The sequence below is a fragment of the Trichechus manatus genome, unplaced genomic scaffold (genome assembly GCF_000243295.1).
Source record: "Trichechus manatus latirostris isolate Lorelei unplaced genomic scaffold, TriManLat1.0 scaffold00043, whole genome shotgun sequence".
Classification (NCBI taxonomy): Eukaryota; Metazoa; Chordata; class Mammalia; order Sirenia; family Trichechidae; genus Trichechus; species Trichechus manatus.
Window position 1 is genome coordinate 7672790 of NW_004443979.1, and position 24887 is coordinate 7697676.

Sequence of the window (24887 nt, forward strand, 5' to 3'; positions counted from 1 at the left end):
ACTTAAAAGTATACTTTAAAATTTCATCCTGAGAAATTTTGTAATTTGAGGAGGCAAACATTTAGATTGGAAGAACTTAACACAAACTCAAGCAAAGAACAATCAAAACTTGACAACACATGAAAATGTCACATTACTTTCACAACATAACTTTGCTCTTCCAAAAACAATATACAGCTCTAAAAGACACACATATCTACTTGCAAACAGCGCACACACAATCATTCTGGGAACAGCCAGCTACTATACATTGCACATCAACTAAATAGTGCAATTCATCTAAATTATTACAGGACAAATAATACTTGCCCTCCCTCTCTCATTAATATTCTCTCAAGGGATGGCTTTCTAAAAAGAAAAAAAAGGAATTCATAAGAATTTCATAAATCTAATATGAAATAACAATTAAATGCATAGCTGAAATTTAAAAACAAACACTTTAAAAACTGTCTAAATATATAGATTTTTCTTGGTAAAATATAGGCAAGCTTCTTTTTCTTTTAAAGGTACCTGTAAAATGTGACTTCCCAAATGTGCTTCAAATACTTCAATGGCTAGTGCACTGGGGCTTCTCCTTCGTTGTGCACCTATAACTTAAAAAAAAAAAAGGTGGGGGGAGGAAGGAAGGAAAGAAGGAAGCAAGGAAGGAAAGGAGGGAGAGAGGGAGGGAGGGAAGAAGGAAGGGAGGGAGGGAGGAAGGAAGGAGAGAAAAAAGAAAAATTAAGTTGGAGCTCAGATGTCACACCTTCAGTTTAATTTATCTCTAATTACATTACCAGTTAGTTACTGTATCAGTGAGCTTTGAAAGAGACACATCTCAGTGGGAATTTTGATTCTGAGTTGTCTGGCCAAATTTTCAACTCAGAATATCAACTTCTAAAAACATTAAAAAACCACATGCAGCTTCCCCCTTTTTTAAAAAAAAAAATTTTTTTACTTTGGACTGTTTTTCCTCTACTGGATCAAAACCAGACAAATACTGAGATTGGTTTAAAAAACTAATTAGTAAACTATGTTTCCTAAAATTGAGATAGATATTGACATATTATAGCATACAGACACTGCCTGTTGCTCCTTCAGAGAAACCTAAATTTTCCATATTCTCTAAGCTATCAAAAAACCAGCAGGAAGTTTTTGTTGTTGTTGTTGTTTTAATGCAATAACTTTATCACAATTTAATAAGCACAGCATCTTGGCTATTATTAAGTTGCATTAAGAGATTTTCATTAAATGACCATTTGCAACAGCATAAGTGTTTCAGGATGGCTGGATTGAGTTTTTACTGAATACTCACGTGTAACTATTCCTATAAAACTTACGAGAAGCCCAGGTGGTCCCTTACCTACATGTCCGCCATCCAGGTTGGTGACTACTCCTTACTTGGAGTACATGAATACCCCTGTTCTCCTACTAAGAAGCAGTCAGTCCTCTTATCTGCATACCCTCATGCTTTGACTGTAGGTACCTTCCCCACAATCCTTAACAAAAGTGGGCTTAACGCATGATGTTTACAGGATACAAGATTGAGGGTCTTTTCCTTATACATCTTTTGCGTGTGGCCCAAATTTGCTTTTAAATCTATTTTTTGTGCACTTTTTCTCTTCTTCTTTTTTTAATTCTCAAGATCATGAAAATTGGTTTTATTAACAGTAATTTATAAAAGAAAATATTTAGATGTTTTCTATATTTTTTAACAAGTAAATTCCCCATGTCTTCCTGCTTTCCTTAAAAAATTTTATTACAAATGTATGCTCCTTCAAACCTAGATACTACAAACTAAAAATTAAATCAAATTCCCCAGCTTTTGTACTTCTAAAAATACTTTTAGCTAGTTGACAAGAAAATTCCAGCAAAATGCTGGTGGGATAATTCCGTTTCGTTTCAGTTACTGAGTCAGTCAGTTGGATCCATAGTTTAGTAGGAATTATAATATAAATGCACTTATGATTATTGCATCATGCAAAAGAAGAGCACTTGCCCCTGCAATTGTTAGTGTCTGCAGTGTCTGAAAGGCACTTTGAAAGTGCCATGAGTGTTAAGTATCATTATTACTGGCAAGAGAAAGCAAAAGGAGCATTTTTTTTTCCTATGGAAAAATTTATAAAGTATAATTGAAGTATGATTATTATCAAAGAATATATCAGCTAGAAGGGAACTTGAAGAGCTCTACCCCAACCTTTTCATTTATTTCAGAAGTAAAGCACACAACCAATAATTTTAAGATAGAAAAATCAGTTTTTCTCTCCTAAGATTAATCTTTAACGTAAGTAAGGACAAATATTTTAAAAGTTTAATACTCAGATATACTTAAGACAGTATTAGTGTGTGTGTGTTTCGGATTAATTTCCTATTCTAACATGCACATTACTCCCTTCAAAACTCTTTTGGCAATTTTGATAATGCAGCTGTCTTGCTGAATACTGTTTTCATTTTCTAGAGTGGTAATTGCACATTATGGTAGCTTGGTGCGAATGATCCCACATGAATAAAATCTGCAGTTATTTTTTTTTTTAAGATTGTGGGATGGGGAGTTTTTGGGAGGGAGAACAGGGAAGTTGAAAACTTTCAAAGTGTCCATTTGTGCTGGAGGCAGTGATTATGATTCAGAAAGCTCCTTATTAATAGTTCATAATTTGGGAGCACTTCAGGACTTCCAATTACAAAGTTCAAAATAAACCATTGCATCTTACAAAAGAAAATGGACTGATTTTAGAGAACATAAACTATTTTAGAAAGCCCTGGATTAAGAGGGGGATTCTAAAACATCATAGCTAATGTAAGGAGAGCGTTTATTTACTAGGAGGTTTAGGAGGCGTGCTCTAGTAACAACAGATGATGGCCCAACTGCCTTCTACAAGCATGGAGACAGTTGCCTTCAATAAGGTACTGTTGGAGTTAGACAAGCATGGCCACTGGCAATCTTTCTGTTTCTGCCTTTTCCCCACTTGAAGTTCAGCCTCTTCTCTAAATAAATGTTGCAAATAAAAAAATAAGAATTTTATTTAAAGACCTTATTAGTTAGCCTGTGGCTCCCACGTCTTCGCCAGAACGTACATCCACGTGTCCTACATGCATAGTTATTCTCCTTTGTTCTTCAAATCCTCTAGAAATCTGAGTGTGCATCCCAGTGCATGTTAGCATAACACATAAGTAACTTGTAAGTAGTTTCATGCTCTTCTGTTCAATGGCATTTTTATGGCACTGGAACTTCTCTTGATTTATATGTTTTGCACTTATGCAGGTGATGTGGGGCTGTAATGACAGTTCCTAATTTTACAACCAACATAAATATGTTAAACAAGAGCCCATTATGCCCTGGTAGTAGCCCAGCTCTAACACTAGCATTACTGGTAGCTGAATAGATGTTAAATATGTACTTCTTATTCTGTACTTTTTATCCAGCTATATTTGGCATTTTGAGAACTGAGACAATAATCTGATACCTCAGGAACAATGCAAATACAGTTATTTTGCTTCTTCATATTAATCTCCTTGAGTATATACAGTATCACTGATGTCTAAAGAAAAATTTAATGGGCATTTCCACAATGAGGCTCATCGCCCTCAAAAAGGTAACACGCTGCTTAGGAAGCTCTCTCAGATTGTGGTATTTTGGAAGTTGACAGTTTCTAAAGCTACTTGGTATCCCAGACACTGTGTGCACTTGCTGCTGACTAGGTCATTGTGTTTAATCTGATCTACTGACATATTCCAGGAATTCGTTCAATTAAAAAAACTACTTTTTGAAATTTAAAGAACATTAATTAAATTAACCACACAATACACAGGATATTGCTAAATCTAAATAAACGGAATGTGTGATTCCTTATCACTAACTCACCGACATTGAGACATGAAATTTGAGCTGAACTGGTTTACACAAATTGCTAAAAGAAAACAAAGATCAAACCATAGTAGTTCAACTTAAATCTGATTCAACAAACATTTACCAAGTGCCTATGTGTGAAAATAGCTAGCTATTGTCAAGTAACTAGTGTTATACAAATAGTTAAGCATTGGACTAATAAGTAGTCTAAAAGAAAATGTTAAGCATTTTCATATAAACCTAGGTCCAGCATATAAGTATCAACAAACTCCATAGCACTATCTCATGTTTTACAAGGGTTAACAACAAAGCACTGAGAGTTTTAACAGACTTTAAATGGAAGAGATAAACAGGGAGAAGGATTTTTAAAAAATTACAACTGAAGAAACTGTGATCGTCCCTTTCAGAAATCCTAAGTAATATGGCAAATCATTCGGACTGCGCATTTGGCCTTTTTCTCGTTAAGTAGAAGACACAGAAGGAAACCACAATCTGAAACATGTATCTGAAAAATTAGTTTGTTGCTCAACAACGTCAGCAAAAATGTTCTAATATAGCCTCTTCAGCATAACCTCAAATTGTGGTCTCTGAGAATTAATTCAGGGCAGTAAAAGACAATCACTCTTTTGGGAAATAAACCACACACTCCCAGTCATATTCTTAAGCAGTGCTCGTCACCTTTGGGGATGCACAAACGTGAGGAAGGCTGAGGATTAGAGCTCAGTGGGAGTTTGACCTATTCAGCCAAAAGGTCAGCTTGCCACAGAAGAACCCATTACAAAACAGAAACAGGACAGCTCAGTGGACACACATAATGAAAGGCAGAAAAGTCACGAGCCCTACATGCCTTGTGCCCTGCACTGCCCTTTTCCTTTGTAACCCACCCTGCCCCCATTACCAGAGCAGGTGGAGCTGGTCCAATCCCTAGCCAGAACAATTCACAATAGGAAGGTAGACCACAGGCAGGGAGAGACAAAGGGGCTCTGTATTTAAGGGATTACTTGAAAAGATACTAAAAAGTAAAGATGAGTATGAAGTTGAGAAACATTTTCCAATGGATTGTTTTATTATGGAAAAGTAGTCATTGTCAGATAGAGAAGAGCATTTTAGGGGTATTTTCTCACTCCCACCACTGCTCCCACAGTGGCGAGCAGTGTGGTACACCACGGACCTATGTTGCCTTAAAGTTCCATAGGTAGAATTTAAAGAATGGAATCAGCAGCCAAGTGAAAAGCCAAGCTTCAATGCCAGGTCCGCTTTCAAGCTATTATTCTGATGGTGGCCCTCTGAATCCTTCCTCCAAGGGGCAAGGATATGTTCCCACTGAGTTTGGGGGAAGGGAAGACTGAAGAGCATGCTAAATGGAATCCCCGGACATCAATTCCTAGGCTTTAGCAACTGGGCTAGGCAAAGTCAGGGTCTGGGAGAGAATGGAGTCTAGAATGCATAATGAGTCTTTCCATGGCTACCGAAGAAAAAGAAAAGGGATTTCCCTTGAAGAATCTCAATTAGCCTCCTTCACTGTAGGGCCAAAGAAGCCAGAGAGGGTTTTCCCAGGAGCCTCAGAGGTTTATAAGGTATATGTTAGTGTGTATGTGTATGTGTGTGTGTGTGTGTGTGTGTGTGTGTGTGTTGCGGGGGGTGTATTTGTGTCTGTGTTTCCCCATCAAAGTAAAATTTGCTACGTTTGCATTTAATATGGGACCAAATCATCATTTTGAAATGGGTCCTCATAGTTCTGTCAAATGCCCACACTCACAACTTGCATCCTTGCAACTCTAAACTCCTCAGTGTTTATGTATGCCTTAAACAGACTGGGTAGGATGGAGAGGAGACACTGAAATAATTAGTACTGGCTACCAGCTTAACCAACACAGCAACACTATAACGGAAACGCTGTTGTCACAAATTACTGTATGTGGGGTTTCCACTCAATACATCAAGTAAACATCTGAAAACAAATAATAATAATTCTTTTTTGATGCACTTTCACAAAGATTAATTTTTGCTTTTTAAAAAGGAAGGCCAGAGAAGAGAAGTAGGCAAAGTCGTTCCTAACCCGCATGCTTAACGAAAAATAAATCCATGAAAGAAAAACACCTGTATTTAGGAGTATGCACATATTAGATTTATTTTTAAATTAATTATTTAGAGGATTTTGAAAAATAAAAAAAATGCACATTTTCATAATTTATATCCCAGGACTCATTAACACATTATACTATGAATCTATACAAAAGAGGTATTTAATCAAATGATTTCACTGACATTATAACAAATCAGCTTTAACAGGTCCTATATTGATTCAAAATTCTTTGATGTAGTACATATTTAAGTTTCTTCTAATATTTAAGTATGAATTGGGTCCATTATGGAAAAACATTAGGGATGATATGACTGTGGAAGTATTAATACTTACTAAATAAATTGCTGAATTTGGGAAAAAGAAATCATATCTGCTTTTCTCAAAGATGCGTCCATTGCTTCTATTAGAAAGGAACCAAGGGGAAAACATACAAAACTCTAATGCACTTTTCATCTTCTAAGAATCAAATAATAGTCATATGACTTTGGAAAACTTTTCAAATTTTGTACACCAAAATTGCAAAGTTCTCTAGATGTGAAATAGTACCCAAGTATGACTAGAATAATTCTTGACAATGTTTCCACGTAGTCAATCAGCAACCAATTACAGGGACTTCTTTTTTGCAGACGTTTTCCATTTTAAAGATTCACTTTGTCCTTTCTCCCTCTTTCTTTCACACTGAAGGAAATCAGAGTCCCTACTTTCCTACTGTAGCTGGGGAAAGGGACAAATGGCCTTTCTCTAACAATCTGGTAGTCACTGTAGGAACTACTGTACATCCCTCACAAAGGCTACATATAGCGTAATTAACATTCTTCATGGGAGAACCTGCACTTCCCTCTAATGAAATTCTTCAGGCAGTGTGTTAAGCTGCTGTTTGGAGTAACAGCACCTGAGGGAAAGATGAAACTCTGACTGTCAACATCACTGAGGATGGGAACCTCAGAAAAATGCAGGGATGATCCACAGCCTGAACCAAAGGGTGAGGATCGGGGCATATGAGGGAAATCCTCAAGGGAAGGCAAGGAGGCATATGGGGAGGAGATCCATGCCACCAGCTGTACTAATAGCCCAGGGCATGCCTTCCATTCCTGATACTGCAGAAGTAATCACTACAAATCCAAATGGCAGTTATTCCTCAATCATTCCAATTCTACTTTTTCAATCATTTCAAAATAACAATGTATATAAATATTAATAAGGATACTTGTTAACGACTAAAGTCCTACAACAACTGAAAAGATATCTAAGTCTTTTCTCAATACGCTTATTAGCTTCAATAACTTGACATGAGAGGGATTGCTTTTGGATGCGAAGATTAAAGTTAACAATTAACTTCCCTTTCCACAGTGAAAAGAGCCCTAGTGGCACAGTGGTCAGGCACTTGGCTGCTAACTGAAAGGTCTGTGGTTCAAACCCATCAGAGGCTCCTTGGGAGAAAGATGTGGCAGTCTGCTTCTTAAAGATTTACAGCCTTGGAAACCCTATGGGGAAACTCTACTCTGTGCTATAGGGTCACTATGGGTCAGAACTGATTTGACAGCAATGGGTTTGGTTTTTGGTTTGGTTTTTCCATAGTTAAAAAAATGAGAATTTCCATTTTTTTTTTAAGAAATAAATAAAAGGTAAAAAATGGACCCTGGCTAAGTCCTATCTTTGGATTCTCAGCAGAGATATGAGGTATGTTGGATTACAACCCTATTCAAACAGGGAGGCGTTAAGAGTGAGACAGTTATAAAGTATCTTCAGAATGAAGAAAATAGACTATGAGACTCCTAGAGTGGCAGAGTCTTGATTCTTAATATAACATGAACCCAGAAAGAAAGTATAAACTAATTTATTCTGACTTCATGGCTATAGTAGCAACAGGTCTTGAGCCTCACTCTGTGGTGGGCACTCTGCTGCCTACTCAAGATGCATAGATGACTAAGATGTAACCACTTCTTTGTCAGACTTGCTGTCCACTGAGCAGGACAGTCTTGTGTGATAGGAGAGTCCACGGGGTCACACAGAGTAAGCCTCACAAAGTCTATGTCCTGACATAGAAAGCTGCTCTGCTTTTGTGCACAATCTTCAGACCTGAGTTTTGAGCTTCTTCTTTTCTTGTTGTCACGTTTAAATTCCCCTTCTTCCAATGATCACTTTTCTCCATAAATCACCTACTCTGCTTAAGTCAGGCAGGAAAGCAACGTAGCTCTTGTAAGTTAAGCACACAGTTCACAGAAAAAACACCTTGTCCTTTCTGATCACATTTCTCAAAGGAAGAAATGGAGAGAACACATCAAATTTGGGATTTAAATACAGCACTAACTTTGGAAAGTTTAATACTTGTCCGTTAATTGGTAGAAATTATCTCCCCCACTGATATGTTAAGAAAATTTTTTTTGAGAAGTTTAAATTTTTAATCGGGGTCAGATTTGATGTGCTCCCTCAAGAAAAAGAAATAACAGATTGTACCTTCATTTTGAAAACTGTCTTAAAAGCCTTTCAGATGACTGCTTCCTACTGCCCTCAACCCTTCGGACCTCAATGGAACACAAATTGTTAGTGTCATGATTCCACTCTGTAAGAAGGGGGTGGAGATTATCACTGAATTAGTGCAGTGTCAGTCAGCACTCGCCGGTAAAAGGAAGAGGTCCACATCTGTTCTCTTGATTTTCTTTCAGTCTGATCCCAAAGGTTCATGTTATGACACTGGTAACATCTGTTACAAATGCTACAGTAAGTCAGGCACAACCTTATTACTTCCAGTCTAATGCTCCATCCACCCACTGGGTCTTCCTAGGGCCACTGATTCAACAGGGAACTAAGAACACTGGATCTGCAGGAGCCATGCGTGTGGCTGTGTGAGAAAGAAGGTAATATCTGTTGTTCTTTCCCTCTTATCTCTCCTGTTCATCAATTTATATATTCAGTCATTCTCTCTCCCTTTCCTTCTAGCTTTTGGGCCAGGTCAATGCTTGACAGTGTGTTCAGGGACTTTCTTTCTGCCAAAAGAAAAGTCAACATAAATAGTTCCATGAGGCAGTGAGGTATTGGTCCAAAGGACACAATGCTCTGCCGATAGCAGTGCCTGCTACTCAAAAGTCACTCTGATCAATTTCCGAAGCTCTACAATCTCAGGTGACGGTATTACATTCATTCATCCAAACTTTAGTGTGCACTTATGAGAGATATTAAGCCTCTGACATAGGTACTTAAGATGTAAGCCAGGCTTCCATTTCCATTTCCAGATGTTTTATATATCAGGAGAAGAAAGATAAAAGCATCCATGCAACATATTTCCTGAGCCTCTGCTCTGTGCAGGGCACCATGACAAAGGACATACACATTAAAAGGCACAGTCCTGACCCTTCAGGTGATCAGAGTCTAGTGGGGAAACTGACATGTAAGCAAATGAATAAAATGCAATGAGTAAAACTATCAGCTCAGGATGGGGATGGGGAAAAATAGAGTCAGTAAAGGCATCAGAATCTGGAGTATTGAGGGTGAGCTCATCTGAACAATGAAATCTAACTTTCAGGTCCCTGTGGTCCACTGGTCAGATATGAAGGCCAGAGCAAATGCACATTAACATAGGTACTCATGCAAGGTTCCAGATCATCACCTTACCCTGCTCCAACTTGCTTTTCCTTAGGCACACACCAATGGATTGTCACACTCCCACAGACACTTCCTGGGCTGGATATTCCCACTACCACAGTGCCTTCTTGGAGGTCAACACTATTGCTTAACAGCCATATGCTTACACCCAAGAGGAGTAAGTTCCACTCAGCACTGTTTGAAAACCCTGACAATTTCACTCATCTAGTACCTACCCCTCTACTTAAACACCACTGCTTACATCAAACCCCCTGAAATGCATATCCACATCATAGCACGCAGCATGGAATGTACAAAGAAATTCAGTGATCAATCAGATTGTCATTTCACCTGGCAGTTCTGAAGGAGACTCTCGTGACTCAGGGCCCTTACGCTAAGGACAATCGACTTGTTGCCAGGATGGTGTCTGTCCTCTGTGCTGACAGGGAGAGCACAAGAGGAAGGGTCACATCATTGGGAGACAGCTGTATACAGAGAAAAGGTTTGGATTTTGGGGTCAGGCAGAACAAGTTCTAAATCCTCTGTTTATCTTTAATTAGCTTAGTTGTCTAGGACAAAGTAGTCTATGTAGACCTTAATTTCTCCTTCTGTAAAAGGGGTTAATGCCTCGGAGAGCTTTTGTGGGGACATATAATCTCCCCAACTGTGCCTTAATTTTCCTCATAGAATTTACATGTATTTTATCTGTCTCCTCCACTAGCAAGTTACCTTCACAAGCCAGGGGCATCATTTTTTACATTGCTGTAACCCTAGCAGTTAGAACAGGGCCTACCCATCACACAGAAAGCACACAATATATACTTGTGAATGAATGAACATTCTAGAGCACAGTGCCCAGCCCATGGGAGGCACTGAGCACATGCCAACTACCTCCTCCTTGTTATGAAAAGCAAAGGCTGGGCCAAAGATGACTTATCTAAATGAACTACCTGTATCCCAATTTTAGCGGTACTATAGGACTTTTTCCCTGTACAGTGTCCTCAGCTTCCACCTTTCCTGTGGCTTGATCTCCGATCTACATCGTCACCACAAAGCCTGCGAGCCAGACTGCAATCAGAGCCTCAGAACAGTGCAAACATTTCACACGTACTTGGGCAGAGAGCCAGCAATTCACTGAGTATCAACAACTGCCCACTGAATTTTCTTTTGAAGGATTCACTCATGCCCTGTTCCAGCAGTAATTGGCATTCGTTTTAAGACACTGAATGCCTCAGACATAACTTGATTAGGTAAACGTTCATAGTCACCACCACTGGAAACCAAAACAGGCTCTTGCAATATCACCACATTCCCCCTGATTCCATGTAAACAAAAGCCCACACAATTATCAATGGTAACTGAGCAGGAGGTAGGTCTTGCTTACATGAGCAGATCAGTGTCTGCATCCTGCATGCAATATAACCATTGCTGCCTTCCTCCTGGGGACCTGTAGAGGTTATGCTTTAGACCAAGTTTTAGAAACTAAAGAAGAAAATGAGCACTATTTGGAGTGTACAAATCAGTAAACAGGCTGATAAGACTGTCAGACCTGGAGTTAAGAACATGCACAAGCATATACTTTCCCATTCCCCATCACATCCCCACCGTGAAACATAGTAAGGAGAAAAAACCTAACTCTGGGGATCTATTATTTAGACTCAAGGCTGAGCTCAAGCCTTTCTCTATTAAAGGCTCTTAATGTGTTTCTTTCTTTAAATAACAGAGTTCTTAAGCAAACTCTCTTCCTAAGGCAATATTCAAACACAGAATTTTATATATATAGTAAAACCTGCAAAAGCCAGACCCCGTGTAAGGCAGAAACCTGTCAGAGAAGGAAAACTGAAATATTTTCCACTAACAAGAGAGTGAAAGAAAAGTGGTAAGAGTGCACCTGTCAAAGGTGGAAAACTTGAGTTCTAGCTCTCACAGGCTTCCCTGTACAATTACAGAAATTCCAGAGAGCCTCTGAAACCCGTTTATAGACCCAGGTCAAGAACGCTGGCTTTAGACAAGAGTCAAGCCTCCACATATACCCTGTATCAGCGCAGCACTTAGTGGGACTGAATGAGTGATTTACTGACTGATAAGTAATTAAATGAATCCTTGAGTGAATGAATGCAAGGAGATTCAGACAAGAGAGAATACATAACTAAACAAGACACTTGCATTCTGTGAGGAGACTGTGAGACTGAAAGAAACAGCCACTTAGTTGGTTTATTCACAAAAATTGCCTTGTGGAATTATACACTGCTCCTCCCCTTCTAAATGCAGACGGAGGGAGGAAAGGAAAAAGAGATAATGAAGGTTTGCAAATGAAGTGGGTACAACTGTGCAATCAATCAACATTTTCTGAAAAAGAATCTGCATCACTTGCCAAAAATCTGAACTGAATAATTGAACTGAGATTCTGATGAGAACGGACTTTGCCACTAGCCAGTCATTTTTATTTGTCTTCCAGCTGTCTTGCTTCTCTTTTTCTGAAAGCCATGGGTCTCTTCGGTTTGGTAGGGTCAGGCATGGGAATTTATTTAACCATGGTTAAATGCATACTCGATGTTTCTTATTTTAATAAACCTTTACTAAATGTTTACTCTGTGCCAGGTATGATGTTATTACCAAAGATACAATTCAATTACCCATCTAAATATTTACTGAGGGCCTACTAGGTGCCGCCTTCTAGTAATAGGAATAGAAAAATGCACAAGGCAGACAGACAAATTTGTTGCATGAACCTGACATTCTAGTGGGGGAGTCAGACAATACTACTAATAACAACAATGGTAATAATACACACACATTAGCTATAAGTACTATATAAAAAATTAATAAAATCTTAGAAGAAATACAACCAGAATGCTCCTTAGAAGTGAGGATGCTTCTAAGCTCACTTTGGACACATCATCAGGAAAGAGCAATCACTAGAAAAGGACATCATGTTTCATAACGTAGAGAGTCAGTGAAAACAAGGGAAACCCTAAGAGATGGATTGACACAATAGCTGTGACAATGGATTCAAATATACCAGTGATCGTGAAGATGGCACAGAACTGGGCAACATTTTGTTCTATTATATACAAAGTCACCATGACTTGGAGCCAAGCTGATGGCAAACAACAACACAAAAAGAAAAATAAATAAAGGGGAAAGGGTAAGAAAGGAGAAAGGTTATAACAAAAAGATCTGTATTAGACAGGGAATTCAGGGAAGGTTTCTCCAAGGACATAATATCTGAACAGAGACATGAATAAAGTGAGGGAATGATGTGATTTTTAGGTGGAGGGAAAGAAAGTATAAAGATGGGAGCTGCTTTTTGGGTTCAGGAAGTAGCAAGGAGGACAGTACCTCAAGAAGAGAGAAATGTATTCTGTTATTAAAATAATAGTTTACTTGAAGGGTCACAGGAAAATGAGCGTACAACTCTAGTGAAATTCAAAGATGTAAGAGAGAAGAAGGTATCTGGGCAAGAAATGAGTAGATATTTTCCAGGCAAACAAGCCAGGGATTGATAGGGGTGGAGAGAGTGGTTGGGACAGGGAGAAGAGCATGCACAATGGCACAGAATAAGTGCTGGAGTGCCACAGGTAGGGAAGGAATGCCAGAGGACAGCTACAGGCAAGTCATGAATGGGTTTACAAACACTGCAAAGGAGTTTATAGTTTACCCACAGTAATGGGGCTCCATTCGAAGAGTTTGAGCAGGGCACAGACACAAGCACATGTGTGTGTTATATCACTAGGGTAGTGGTACACAGTGTGGAAATGTGTTAGAGGAAAACTGAAAATGTGGCTATTGTCTAGTCTAGGAGAGAAATGACAAGAATCTGACCTTAGTAAATAAGTTGGTTGAGACTGCAGAGAGGAGTTGAATTCTAAACATATTTAAGAGGTAAGGTTGAGAGAGCTTTGTGATTAACTGACAAAGGAAAAGGAAGAGTCAAGTATGGAGACAGGAGATTTAGGAAGGTGAGAAGGTGTTAAGGAAAAGATGAGAAGCTGAACTTTAGGACATGACTATGGAGATGACCAGTGGGCCTGAGGATGGGAAAGAGGCTTGGCATAGAAGAGGACTTGATTTCAAGTCTTCAGCACAAAGGTAAGAGTGAAAACCATGGGAGGGCCTGAGGTGAATGGAGACTAGGGTCTTTGGAAGGCATGCTTGATTTCCCCATTTACACAATGGAGAAAACAAATCATGTGCAGAATGAGAGAAGGGTTGAGGGCCAGAGCTGGGAAACATCTGCATTTATAGGGAAGTAGAGAAAGAACAGCATCAAAGAGCCTGAGAATGAAGAGCCAGAGGGGTAGGAGGTGAATAAAGAGGCAGCGGTGTCGAAGAAAGAGGAAGAGTGGAACATTTTAAAGAGAGACTCATCAGCTATGTCAATGTCAGAGGAGAGTGTTGAAGATCTTGAGGAGTAAATAAGAGGTGAAAACCATCAGTTATTTATTTTAAACTCCTTCTATAAAAACTTGGAAGTGAAAGGAAGAAAAAAGCATGAAAGCTGGGCAGGCAGGGAAAGTAGTAGGAAAATACGCAGGGTGAAGATACAAAAAATTTTCTCTACTCGAGGATGTTTATACTTCAAGAGGAAGAATCAAGCAATACCCAAACATTAAAGATGAAGAGAGATGGAAAAAACTCAAAAGAATCTGCAAAATTACTTACCAGCAGTTTAGGTAAAGCTGAGAGGCAGGTTATATACTATTTAAAATAAAAGACTAAATTCAAAATTTTAATAACCTGAATCTACAAAAATGATGTTCCATGTTGTGGTAGCCCAGTCTGCCTCAACAGGGATCTCAGTCTCAGAACGTGTTCTTCTACCTGATGACTGAACAACATAGGGATCTACGATCCACATTAGGCAGTATATTTCTACACAGAAAGCTGCCTAAACACATCTCAAATCAAACTATCATTGTCCCCTGATACCTCTGTCCTTTCTCCTCCACTGTTAATGAGTCTTCAGTCTTCTGGTACTGCACGCTCATTACTTTGAAGCTATCTCACTCTTCCTTGGTTTTCTCTGCTGTATAAATGTTCTCCATTGCTGGAGTGACTTTCTTGCCAATTTCATGAAAAAGAAATACAGAAACATGAAACTCCATATAGACAGGCTTAATAAAAAGCCAGTGTGTTATAAAACGTGCAAGACCACACTTTGGGATGATGCTATTTTGAGGTCTCCCCTTCACCTCTTGCACCCATCACTTCACCCATCAACAAGGAGGCACTCTCCTGGTCCAGTTGGCCCCCAGTCTCTCTGTTCTTGTATCACTTGCCATGGCAAAGGCTTTTATAATGTTACAGGCAGAGGAGTTACCTGGAATTGTTTCTGAAGTCCCTACAGCTCTTGGATCACAAAATCAATAATTATTTATTCCTTACAGCCAAAATCTATTTAAATACTCATAGGAAAGTATTGCAAGAGACTATAATATACCCAGGTATGAACTAAAGAATATTAAGTAATCAAAAAATGCCTTTAATCTGTTGGAAAGCAACTGAAAAGAGAAAGAAGAACCCCATATTCCTTCTGCATTATTTAATGAATTTTGATTGAGCCAATAAAGAAAGAAGCTAGGAATTACTATGTGTGGTGGAGAACATGGCCTTGATTTCCAATAAATATTTCTCATAGGAACAGTTGTCTCACCTTCAGTGAGGTTAAATTTTCCAGGTGGCAAGAAAGAAAGACAATTTATCCTGTTGTTAGTTGTTGTTAGGTGCCATCGAGTCGGTTCCAACTCATAGCAACCCTATGTATAACAGAACAAAACAGTGCCCAGTCCTGTGCCGTTCTCACAATCGTTGTTGTGCTTGAGCCTACTGTTGAAGCCACTGTGTAAATCCACCTCATTGAGGGTCTTCCCTCTACTTTACCAAGCATGATGTCTTTCTCCAGGGACCGGTCCCTCCTGATAACATGTCCAAAGTAATGGAGATGAAGTCATGCCATTTTCACTTTTAAGGAGCATTCCGGCTGGACTTCTTCCAAAACAGATTTGTTTGTTCTAGTAGTCCATGATATACTCAGTACTCTTCATCAACACCATAATTCAAAGGCATCAATTCTTCTTCCATCTTCCTTATTCATTGTCCTCAGAAGAGAATACAAAATGGTCTCCTTAGCTTCCCCACCTTGTTCCCCTTAGCTATTCTCTGTTGTTCCTCTCCAAGACAGCCCACTTTGGGGCTTTCAGCATCTGGTAGAGACTATGTGGTCACTTTTATTTTTCTGGGTTAATTTTATTTCAGTTAATTCACAGCACTGCTGCCATTGCATTTTTTCTTCAAAATTTAACTAATGGTTGAGATGAAACAGGCTGTATTTACTGTCTTAAACAGTTTATTCAGCTCATGTGATGACTTCACTTTTTAAGAAAGAACTTCCATAAAAAAAGAGAACGAACTTCCAAAATTAGTATGTCAACATATGTCTAGCTTTGTCCTCTGCAATGCCCTTCAAAGGATCTTGACAATTTTATTCGTCTTAACCTCTAAGTATTTAGGAGTATTAAAAAGATGGGGGTGGTGGGTAGAAATGCAAACTGATCTATCATGTCAGAAAGCCAGTCAGTAGTTGCCTGGGCATTTCAAGGCCATAAAAAGGGGTATGAGGAAACACAGGGGTCAATGCAAACATTTAGCATCTTGAGTGTGATTTTGGCTTCTAGGGTGAGGAAGTATGGCAAAACTGATCATATTGCACACATTAATTATATATAGTTTATTTTATGTCAATTAGAACTCAATAAAGTTGTTTTAAAAAAAGATGGAGGTTGGGGAGGATAAAGAGCACATTGCTTAGAGTCAGAAATCTTGATTTCTAGTCTCCGCTCTGCTTAAACAACAGGTAAGGTACTTGCCACCCAAGTCATAATTTCCCAATCTGTATAGTAAAATAACAGTACCTTGTCCACAGGATTGTGGCAAGGGTTAAATGCCAATGTTTAGGATAGTTTTTAGTACATACCTAGGAAATAGTATTAAATAGGTAAATGTGAATTGAATCTGAATTTTTAAAAATCTCTCTGTTAAAATGCAAATGATGTTTGTAAAATGCTTCTGATGATGAAGATTAAAGAAAGGGACCGAGGTAATATTAAACAAGTAGAACATTTCTGTCACTTCCTTTGGTGTGTGTAACCAAGGACCAATTAGAAAATCTCAGAGAACTACACTAACCAGAACAATGAATACATTGCCACCTACTTCAAATGTTCAAGGATTAAATGAGATAATGTATATAAAGTATTTTCAGCAATTTCTGTCAGATAGGAGGTATTCAGTAAATGTTAGTTCCTTTCCCCTTCCTCAAAAATGTGTATTCTAGGAATTATTTGTAAATGATAAAACAAACAAACTACAAATTAGGCAGAGTAAATCATATGCCGTCGCCTTGTTCACAAATATGGATAACAGAAATGGTTACTAAAATCCCCAAAAAACCAAACCCGTTGCCATCGGGTCGATGCCGACTCATAGCCACCCTATAGAACAGAGTAGAACTGTCCCAGAGATAGACTATCTTGGCATATATGAAAATCTTTAAAACTCCAGCTGATATTTGATTCTATATTATGGACATTTAGCATAATCTTTTATGAGAGTAAATGCAGAAAGCTGGTGTGGTGTGCCTGTACGGAATATACGCGCGTGCACGCACACACACACACACACACACACGTGTATACACATATATGCGTGTGTGTGTCTATATACTTATTTTTTAATTAGCACTTAAATTCTCATCTTCTGAAAATATACATACTTGGCAGGTATTGGGAAGCTGATTAAGTTATGACCTCCTAATGCAGACACACACACTCGACCACTAGCTACTGCAAAAATGGTAGCAACATAAAGGTTCCAGTCTTTGCCAGGAGGGATAAACAGCAGAGGAAACCAAACAGACCCACAGCTTCCTGTCCCCTCTATCCTTCAGTCCTGATCGGCTGACGTGTTTGTTGTCAGACCCATCTGGACAGCAGGTGTGGTGCTGCACGGGTACCGTGTATTTGATTATGACTGGTGAATATTTCCAAAGGGCACAACAGACTGCAGACTGACCCTCAGTAATAACACGCAGCAATCTTCCCTGTTTACACGTGTAAGAGCTAAAAATAAAAGGAAACCGATTTTGGATTTTTTAAAATTACATTTTCACCAGAGGCTTTTAAACAAAGCCTCAGTATATATCAGTCAAACAGTATGCTTGGCAAGCTCACATAGAGTCTATTAAAGGGGGAAAAGGTTCATGAATTTCAGGCTTGGAGGGCTCTAATTACCTCATGCTCAAACTTTAACTACAAAACTCAGATAAACTGCAGCACTAAAACCATAGAAGATCCTCCACCTGATTTGTGCCAGTGCATCTAAAGCTCAGTGAGGCTGATCCCAACAAGGTTTTTCAAATCAGTCCTAAGGGAATGTGTTCTGGACCTGTCTCTAATGAGTATATATGGATTACTAGGATGTTTTGGTAAAGCTACCCAGTAAATTAGTCAATCTGAAATTTTATTAGCCGCAAAGCATTACAACAGTCATCTAGCCCAAGAATACTGGGGGAATTAAAGTCGTTTTATGCATTTATTAGCCAGGTACCAGGAATCGGTTTCAGGCACTGCCTGGTAGTTGTAACATTAAACTAATCGGCTAATAGTTACAGCTGTCTCTTCAGTGTTTTGTTCTTAGACGTGTGACCCCTTTTTGAACCAATTTATGTACACCCAGAGGGGGGTCCTATATTTATTCTGGTTCCTTGTATGATTTGGATTCAAAAGCAAAAAAAAAAAGAAGTCTATAACCATGGCAAGAACCAGCTAAAGCAGAGCATAAGTACTGACAATGGAAAACTAGGACCTTAGCAAATGCAGGAGGCAGAGGAGAACATGGTAAACAAATACCACTCTCAAATATTCAGAACATTCAAATTTTATCAAAGATGCACTGAGGAGAAATGTGGTTGCCCCTCTGCCTGCTCTGACAGTCTCCATGGCTATTTATCTAGTTACAAACTTTTATAGATGTGAAATATTTTAAGAAGTCCTTTAGAAACGGCCCAAGGTAATTTCAAACTTAACAGACCCTGTCCCACCAGAGCTCATTACAGTGAATTTTATAACAAAGTACCCTCTACTTAATTTTCAGAGCCTAGCCAAGCGTACTAGAAATGCAGCTGCATTAAGTGCAATTAATGGTACAATAAAAGCAGTGGAGGGCTGTTTAACACCAAGGACTAGCAGTAAACACTGGCTCCATGCTCTCTAACAGTCAGTGATGTGTCAAAGGACCTGGAGTGTGAGATTTCCCTACCAAGGCGGAAACGCCTCTCTCCTGCTGGAGAACAATCTTCTGTGCTCCAATAATTCCACCAGGTATGGTATAAAAGGATGAAAACTTTTTCCTTTCAGTTATGCCACTAGCATCCCCACTCCCTTTCAGCAGGAGTTCAACACAGCAAGCTCATATCCCCATCAGTGAGGGACAAATTCCTTTTCACCAAACTGAGTCAGTCTCATAGCACGTGACTCATAATGCACAAAATGATTTGATTTTATAACTAACAAAGTTTATCATCAAATGACAGAAAAAGGGAAGAAGCATCCCCTTGGTATTATATCTGATCACAACAGTATGTGTATTCTTTCAAACAAACCAAAAAAAAAAAAAAAAAGAGGAAGGATGGTAGGAATAATTAAAATGGTATTTGCAAATCTGACTCTTTAACTATGAAAAGTCACTACTTACTATTTGAATGCAGTCTCTGGGTGGCACAAACAGTTAAGCACTGGACTATTAGCCAAAAGGTTGGAGGTTTAAACCCACCCAGAGGCACGTCAGAAGACAGGCCTGGCGATCTGCTTCCAAAAGCTCACAGCCTTGAAAAACTATGAAGTAGTTCTACTCTGCATACATGGGGTCATCATGAGTCAGAATCAACTTTATGGTAACTAACAACAAGATGTAGTATTTGAATATGACAGATACACAGAAAGAAGCAAAAACCTAACTAGTTGATATAATCATGATTGTTAGAGGATGAGTTCGTTTTTTATGTAATTCATTAAATACAATTTGTCATCAGCTAGGTCTGGAAAGATGATACATACACTCACCTTCCATAATTAATATAATTCTATCATGAAAAGGATTTGATTATAACTGTTTCTTAGTAGCTTAGTCTGGATCCAGGGCCCTATCCCTCTATTTTCATTCCTGGGTAAAATGACTTTTTGAACAATATAATAGGCTAGGGAGTACATTTAAGCTGTATTTGTAGCTATATTCATCCCTACCAACACACTGAAGTGCAGAAAATTCTTCTGAATCGTAACATTGTAAACAAGGTTATCCTAAGTAAAGAAAACCCATAGATAATCCCTCAAATCTCCATTTACTAAAATTATGTTGCTAACTTCCTTCCTCAACAAAATTCTTCAAAGCACTTTTACATTAACTTTGGTTTATTCAGTGTCTTATGGCCACTCTTCAGCAGAGCAATGAGCAATGACGTCGAAAACACCGAGCCTGGGAAGTGCACAATTGATAACTCAGGCTGGAAATAACAGGAGTGAAGCAGAACCTAACTCCAAGTAGAGGCACGTTAGTGACACCAAACAGTCCCCCTTCAGCAAAATGGTAATCCTGAACACTTCCTCTAAAAACGGAAAACATTTCATATCCCTAAAGACAGACAAACAGATTCAAACTGACATTAAGACTAAGGGTCTTTGTATAAACGAAGAGATGGACACGAAGGGAAACTTCAGGCATGGCGTGGCTAGTAGGCCCTAGGAAGGACTGGAAGGACTGAATCTGCCATCTGAAGGAACAAATGGTTCTTGGCGGTAAAATTGTGCTGCATTTGACAGAAAAGACCTAAAAAGGATAAAACTACACATATCCAAAAAAAAAAAATCTTATTCTGGACACCTCTGTTTCTTAACGAACTAAAAAAGTGGTTAAAAACAAGTCACTTGAGCTACTGGTTTCAAAATCAGGGGCCCCATAACTAGCCCTCTTTTCAGAAGGTTTCCTTTTAACCATGCTATTATTGTGCAATGGTTAAGAGCTCGCCTGCTAACTGAAAGGTCAGTGGTTCGAACCCACCAGCTGCTCTGAGAGAGGAAGATACGGCAGTCTGCTTCTGTAAAGATTTACAGCTTGGAAAATCCTATGGGGCAATTCTACTCTGTCCTATAGGGTCGCTATGAATCAGAATTCGATTCGATGGCAGTGGGTATTATTGTGAAAGATAACATTAGTAGCCTTCTCTATCTACATATAGTTTAAATACATGTATCCACATATAGATAATTCTCAACTTACAAATGACCCATGCTTATTAAGTATCCCATCCTACCCTCCCCGTCCCCACCCTCACCTTTACGGGTGCTGGGGAGTCCCCTGGGGGAAGAAAAGGGGAGATGCTGTACTATGAGAAGAGTGCAGGTTCTAGAATCTGGCAGATCAAGATTTCAATCCTGGTTTTGCTACTTAACAACTATGGGATTTTAGGCAAGTTCTTTATTCTTGCTGAGCCTTGATTTCTTCTTCTTTAAAATGCTTGCTCCTAAGGTTGTTATGAGAATTAAAGTACACAAAAATGCAGGGCATGCTCATTATGTGTTGATTTCCAATCTTCCCTCCCTCCACAGTGGAAGAATTCTTCAGAAACAGGGACTTCCTTGGATGGCAGGCTCCCCCTGACTAGCCTTCCAGTGATTTTGCTTAAACTATTCTCTTGGCTTGGAATCCTCTTTACCCTCACACTCCACAATTCCAGCCTCGTCCAGCACCTCACCCATACAGACTCCCTCAGTGAACTGCTGGAAGGAATCCTGCTCTGCTCTGGGCTCCTACAACATATTCCATAATGCTCTTCTTGCATTCACTTTACATTTGTTCATAGTTTCTCTGCATGGGCCCACATTCTAATTTGTGACATGGCTTTTCTTGTCTATTACCCCTATTGCCAATAAATATTTTTGAGTGGTCTTCTTAAAAGTATTTAAGAAATATTTGGCACTTTTCCCTCCTTTTTTGCTACAGTGTCTGAAATAACACCCATTAGAAACTTGTCTGATTTAACAAGCATGCTTGTTTAGAAAGTGAATTTTCTAAGTAGATGAAAAGACTATTAATAATTCACACAGCAACGCGAATTGATGCTACCAGTGTGCTTTTTCCTTAATCTCTAGAGGAATTGAGACGCACTAAGAGAAATGGAGGTTTGATAACGTGGAAAAAGACAATTTTTGAGTATAGAACTCGTTTGGTGTAAGGATGATATTTTACCCGCCTTACCCTCAAATGGGAGACTTAGAATGGTAGATGTAGGATAACTTTAAGAAAATTGGGCCTGAAGAAATGTTACTAGCAATGGAAGGAGACAACAGCAATACTAATGGAAAGGTATGCTGAACAATGTTGACCTGTTTCAAAATGGTGTCCAGCACCATGCTAGTGCCCAGGTGAGGCAAAGACATTCCCTCCTGCCTTGGGACCATAAAGCAGTTTGCTCCCAGCACCTACAATGCAGGACAGGATAGTCCATCTGATCACTCAGTCCCACCATGGGCATACAGGCTTGTGGACTCACCTAGGAACCCAACCTTTATTTACACTATTTTTTCTATGAAGGACACACATGCTGTATAAAATGGAAATTGAAAATTTGTGTTTATAAATCTTTCCACTAGATTCTAATTTCCCTGAGGACAAAGATCACAGTTTAAACTATCTTAACCCTAAACTGACATTTCTATATGCCCACAGTCTTTTCGTAACTATGCGATGATGATAATGATTGATTGCCAGCAACTGAGAGTGGCTAGTGAAGAACAAAATCAGACTCCAAAACGCAGTGTCATTTAAGATACTTGTGTTTAAGTACCTAGCTGAGAAGCTAAAAATGAGAGGGAAATCTGTGGTCTCAGCAGAGGGCAGCTTGTCTCTTGAACTGCACATTCATCCTTAGACTGGTTATACCAGCTCATGAGCTACAAGCAGAGTAATAAAAACTCTATTCCATATCCTTCTACCTGGCTAACCCAGGTGCTGGGAACACAAGAGAAGGAAGATAACTTCAAGAATATAAACCAGCTTCCTTTCACAAGCTATAAATGCACTTTAAAGTAAAAGATACATATAAGGATCTCTTGACCTAGTAGATACCTTTTAGCTTTAAGTGAAACTGACTTTATTTTCCTGTCAACTACAATTTTCCCTAAAGACTCCTGACTTCTTTATAGCACGATAAAGTTTTGTCTAGGGTTACAATAAAAAGCCTTCATACTATCCACAGCCCAAACATTCTGTATTAATTTTTAAATTGTACCTGAAAATCAGTACAAATGGCAATTTGACGTTTATGCTCTTGAAACCGGATTTTCAATCTTTTGCCTCTCTCATTTTGTTCCTGTCTTTTAGGGCAAGTTTCATTATGTAAAAGCTAAGTATAGAAGAAGAGCTTCACATAGGCTAAATAAAGTTTGCATTTATTTCACTTTGATATATTTGACTTTTAGAGCAAATTAGTTATTCTTGTCTTTCTTTTGGGGAAATATAAATATTCTGGAACGTACTCCTTTGCCATGTCTCTTCCCATTAACATTTCACTTAACTACTTGGCCAAGTACAAATGAAAGGAGAGAGGGAGGCACTTCGGAGATTGCATGCAGTTCCTTTCTACTCCTTTCTCTGCTTACCCCTGACCTTGACTATTCCCCCACTCTCCTTTTCCACCTGCATAACCAGGAATTTGTGGGAGGCATGGTGATGTTTGACTCAGTGGTGTCACACACAAGTAACACCAAACATGTGCCTTCCTTTCTCTCTTTCCTCTCCAATGGTATTTTATAATGACATCAACCTGAAATGGGCTGGCCTTACAGTAGGCCCAGGAAAGTGGGGATGTGTTAAGGATTCAACTGTGTCCCCCCAAAAGTGTGTCAACTTGGCTAGGCCATGATTCCCAGCATTGTGTGGTTGTCCTCCATTTTGTGATCGGATGTATTTATCCTATGCATTGTAAATCCTAACCTCAGATGTTAATGAGGCAGGATCAGAGGCAGTTATGTTAATAAGGCAGGACTCAATCTACAGGATTAGGTTGTATCTTGAGTCAATCTCTTTTGAGACAATAAAAGAGAGAACCAAGCAGAGAGAAGAGGGATCTCTTACCACCAAGAAAGAAGCGCTGGGAGCGGAGCATGTCCTTTTGACCCAGGGTCCCTGTGCTGAGAAGCTCCTAGACAGGAAAAGACTGATGACAAGGACTTTTCCTTTCCTCAGAGCAGACAGAGAGAAAAAGCCTTCCCCTGGAGCTGGCAGCCTAAATTCAGACTTCTAGTGTCCTAGACTGTGAGAGAATAAATGTTTGCTAAAGCCATCCACTTGTGGTATTTCTGTTATAGCAGCACTAGATAACTAAGACAGGGTGGAAGTGGGGAAAGAAGAAGAGTTGCTGACTGATATATGAAAAGCATGTGTAAAACTTTATGCAACTAAATCCTTTTAATTATAAAGGCAGATATAAACTGACAAATACAAATTTTTTATTCAAATGTTAAATGTCAAACCTAGCCTACAGCAATTTATTTCATGAGCAAGTAGTACAGTGTTAAAAATGAGCTTCCAGACAACTCTTATAAGAACTCGAGAAAAGGTTTAAACACAGAAGACAACATTCTTTGATGGTTATGAGGGTGGGGAGGGAGGGTGAGGGTTATTCACTAACTAGATAGTAGACAAGTATTACCTTAGGTGAAGGGAAGGACAGCATACACTACAGGGGAAGTCAGCACAACTGGAATAAACAGAAGCTAAGAAGTTTCCTGAATATGATCAAATACTTTGAGGGACAGAGTAGCAGGGGTAGGGGTCTGGGGACCATGCTTTCAGGGACATCTAGGTCAACTGGCATAACAAAGCTTATTAAGAAAATGTTCTGTATCCTACTAAAGTCTGAATTTAGGCTATGGTGTCTGGGGTCTTAAAAGCTTGCAAGCAGCCATCTAAGATGCATCAATTGGTCCCAACCACCTGGAGTAAGGGAGAATGAAGAACACTAAAGATACAAGGAAAGTATTAGCCCAAGAACAGAAAGAGGCACATAAACCAGAGACTTCATCAGCCTGAAACCAGAAGAACTAGACAGTGCCCGGCTACCACCAATTACCTCCCTGACAGGGAACACAACTGAGAGTCCTGGATGGAGCAGAAGAAAGGTGGGGTGCAGAACTCAAATTCTAGTAAGAAGACCAGACTTAATGGTCTAAGACTGGAGGAACCCCAGAAAGCATGGCCCCTGGATTCTCTATCAGCCCAGAACTAAAACAATTTCCGAGGCCAACTCTTCAGACAGGGATTGGACTAGACTGTGAC

At 39.2% G+C, this 24887-nt stretch overlaps 1 protein-coding gene across 2 annotated transcripts in view; it reads right to left on the reverse strand.

Moving 5' to 3' along the window:
• NPAS3 (neuronal PAS domain protein 3) overlaps positions 1-24887 on the reverse strand; it is a 1017265-nt gene that overhangs the window by 503461 nt on the left and 488917 nt on the right. Inside the window, exon 3 of one of the 2 annotated variants that reach the window (XM_023731480.1) lies at positions 511-593. In XM_023731480.1, coding sequence (XP_023587248.1) covers positions 511-593 — 83 coding nt within the window. The remainder of the gene's footprint in view (positions 1-510; positions 594-24887) is intronic. The other variant, XM_004376526.2, reaches the window with a different exon arrangement.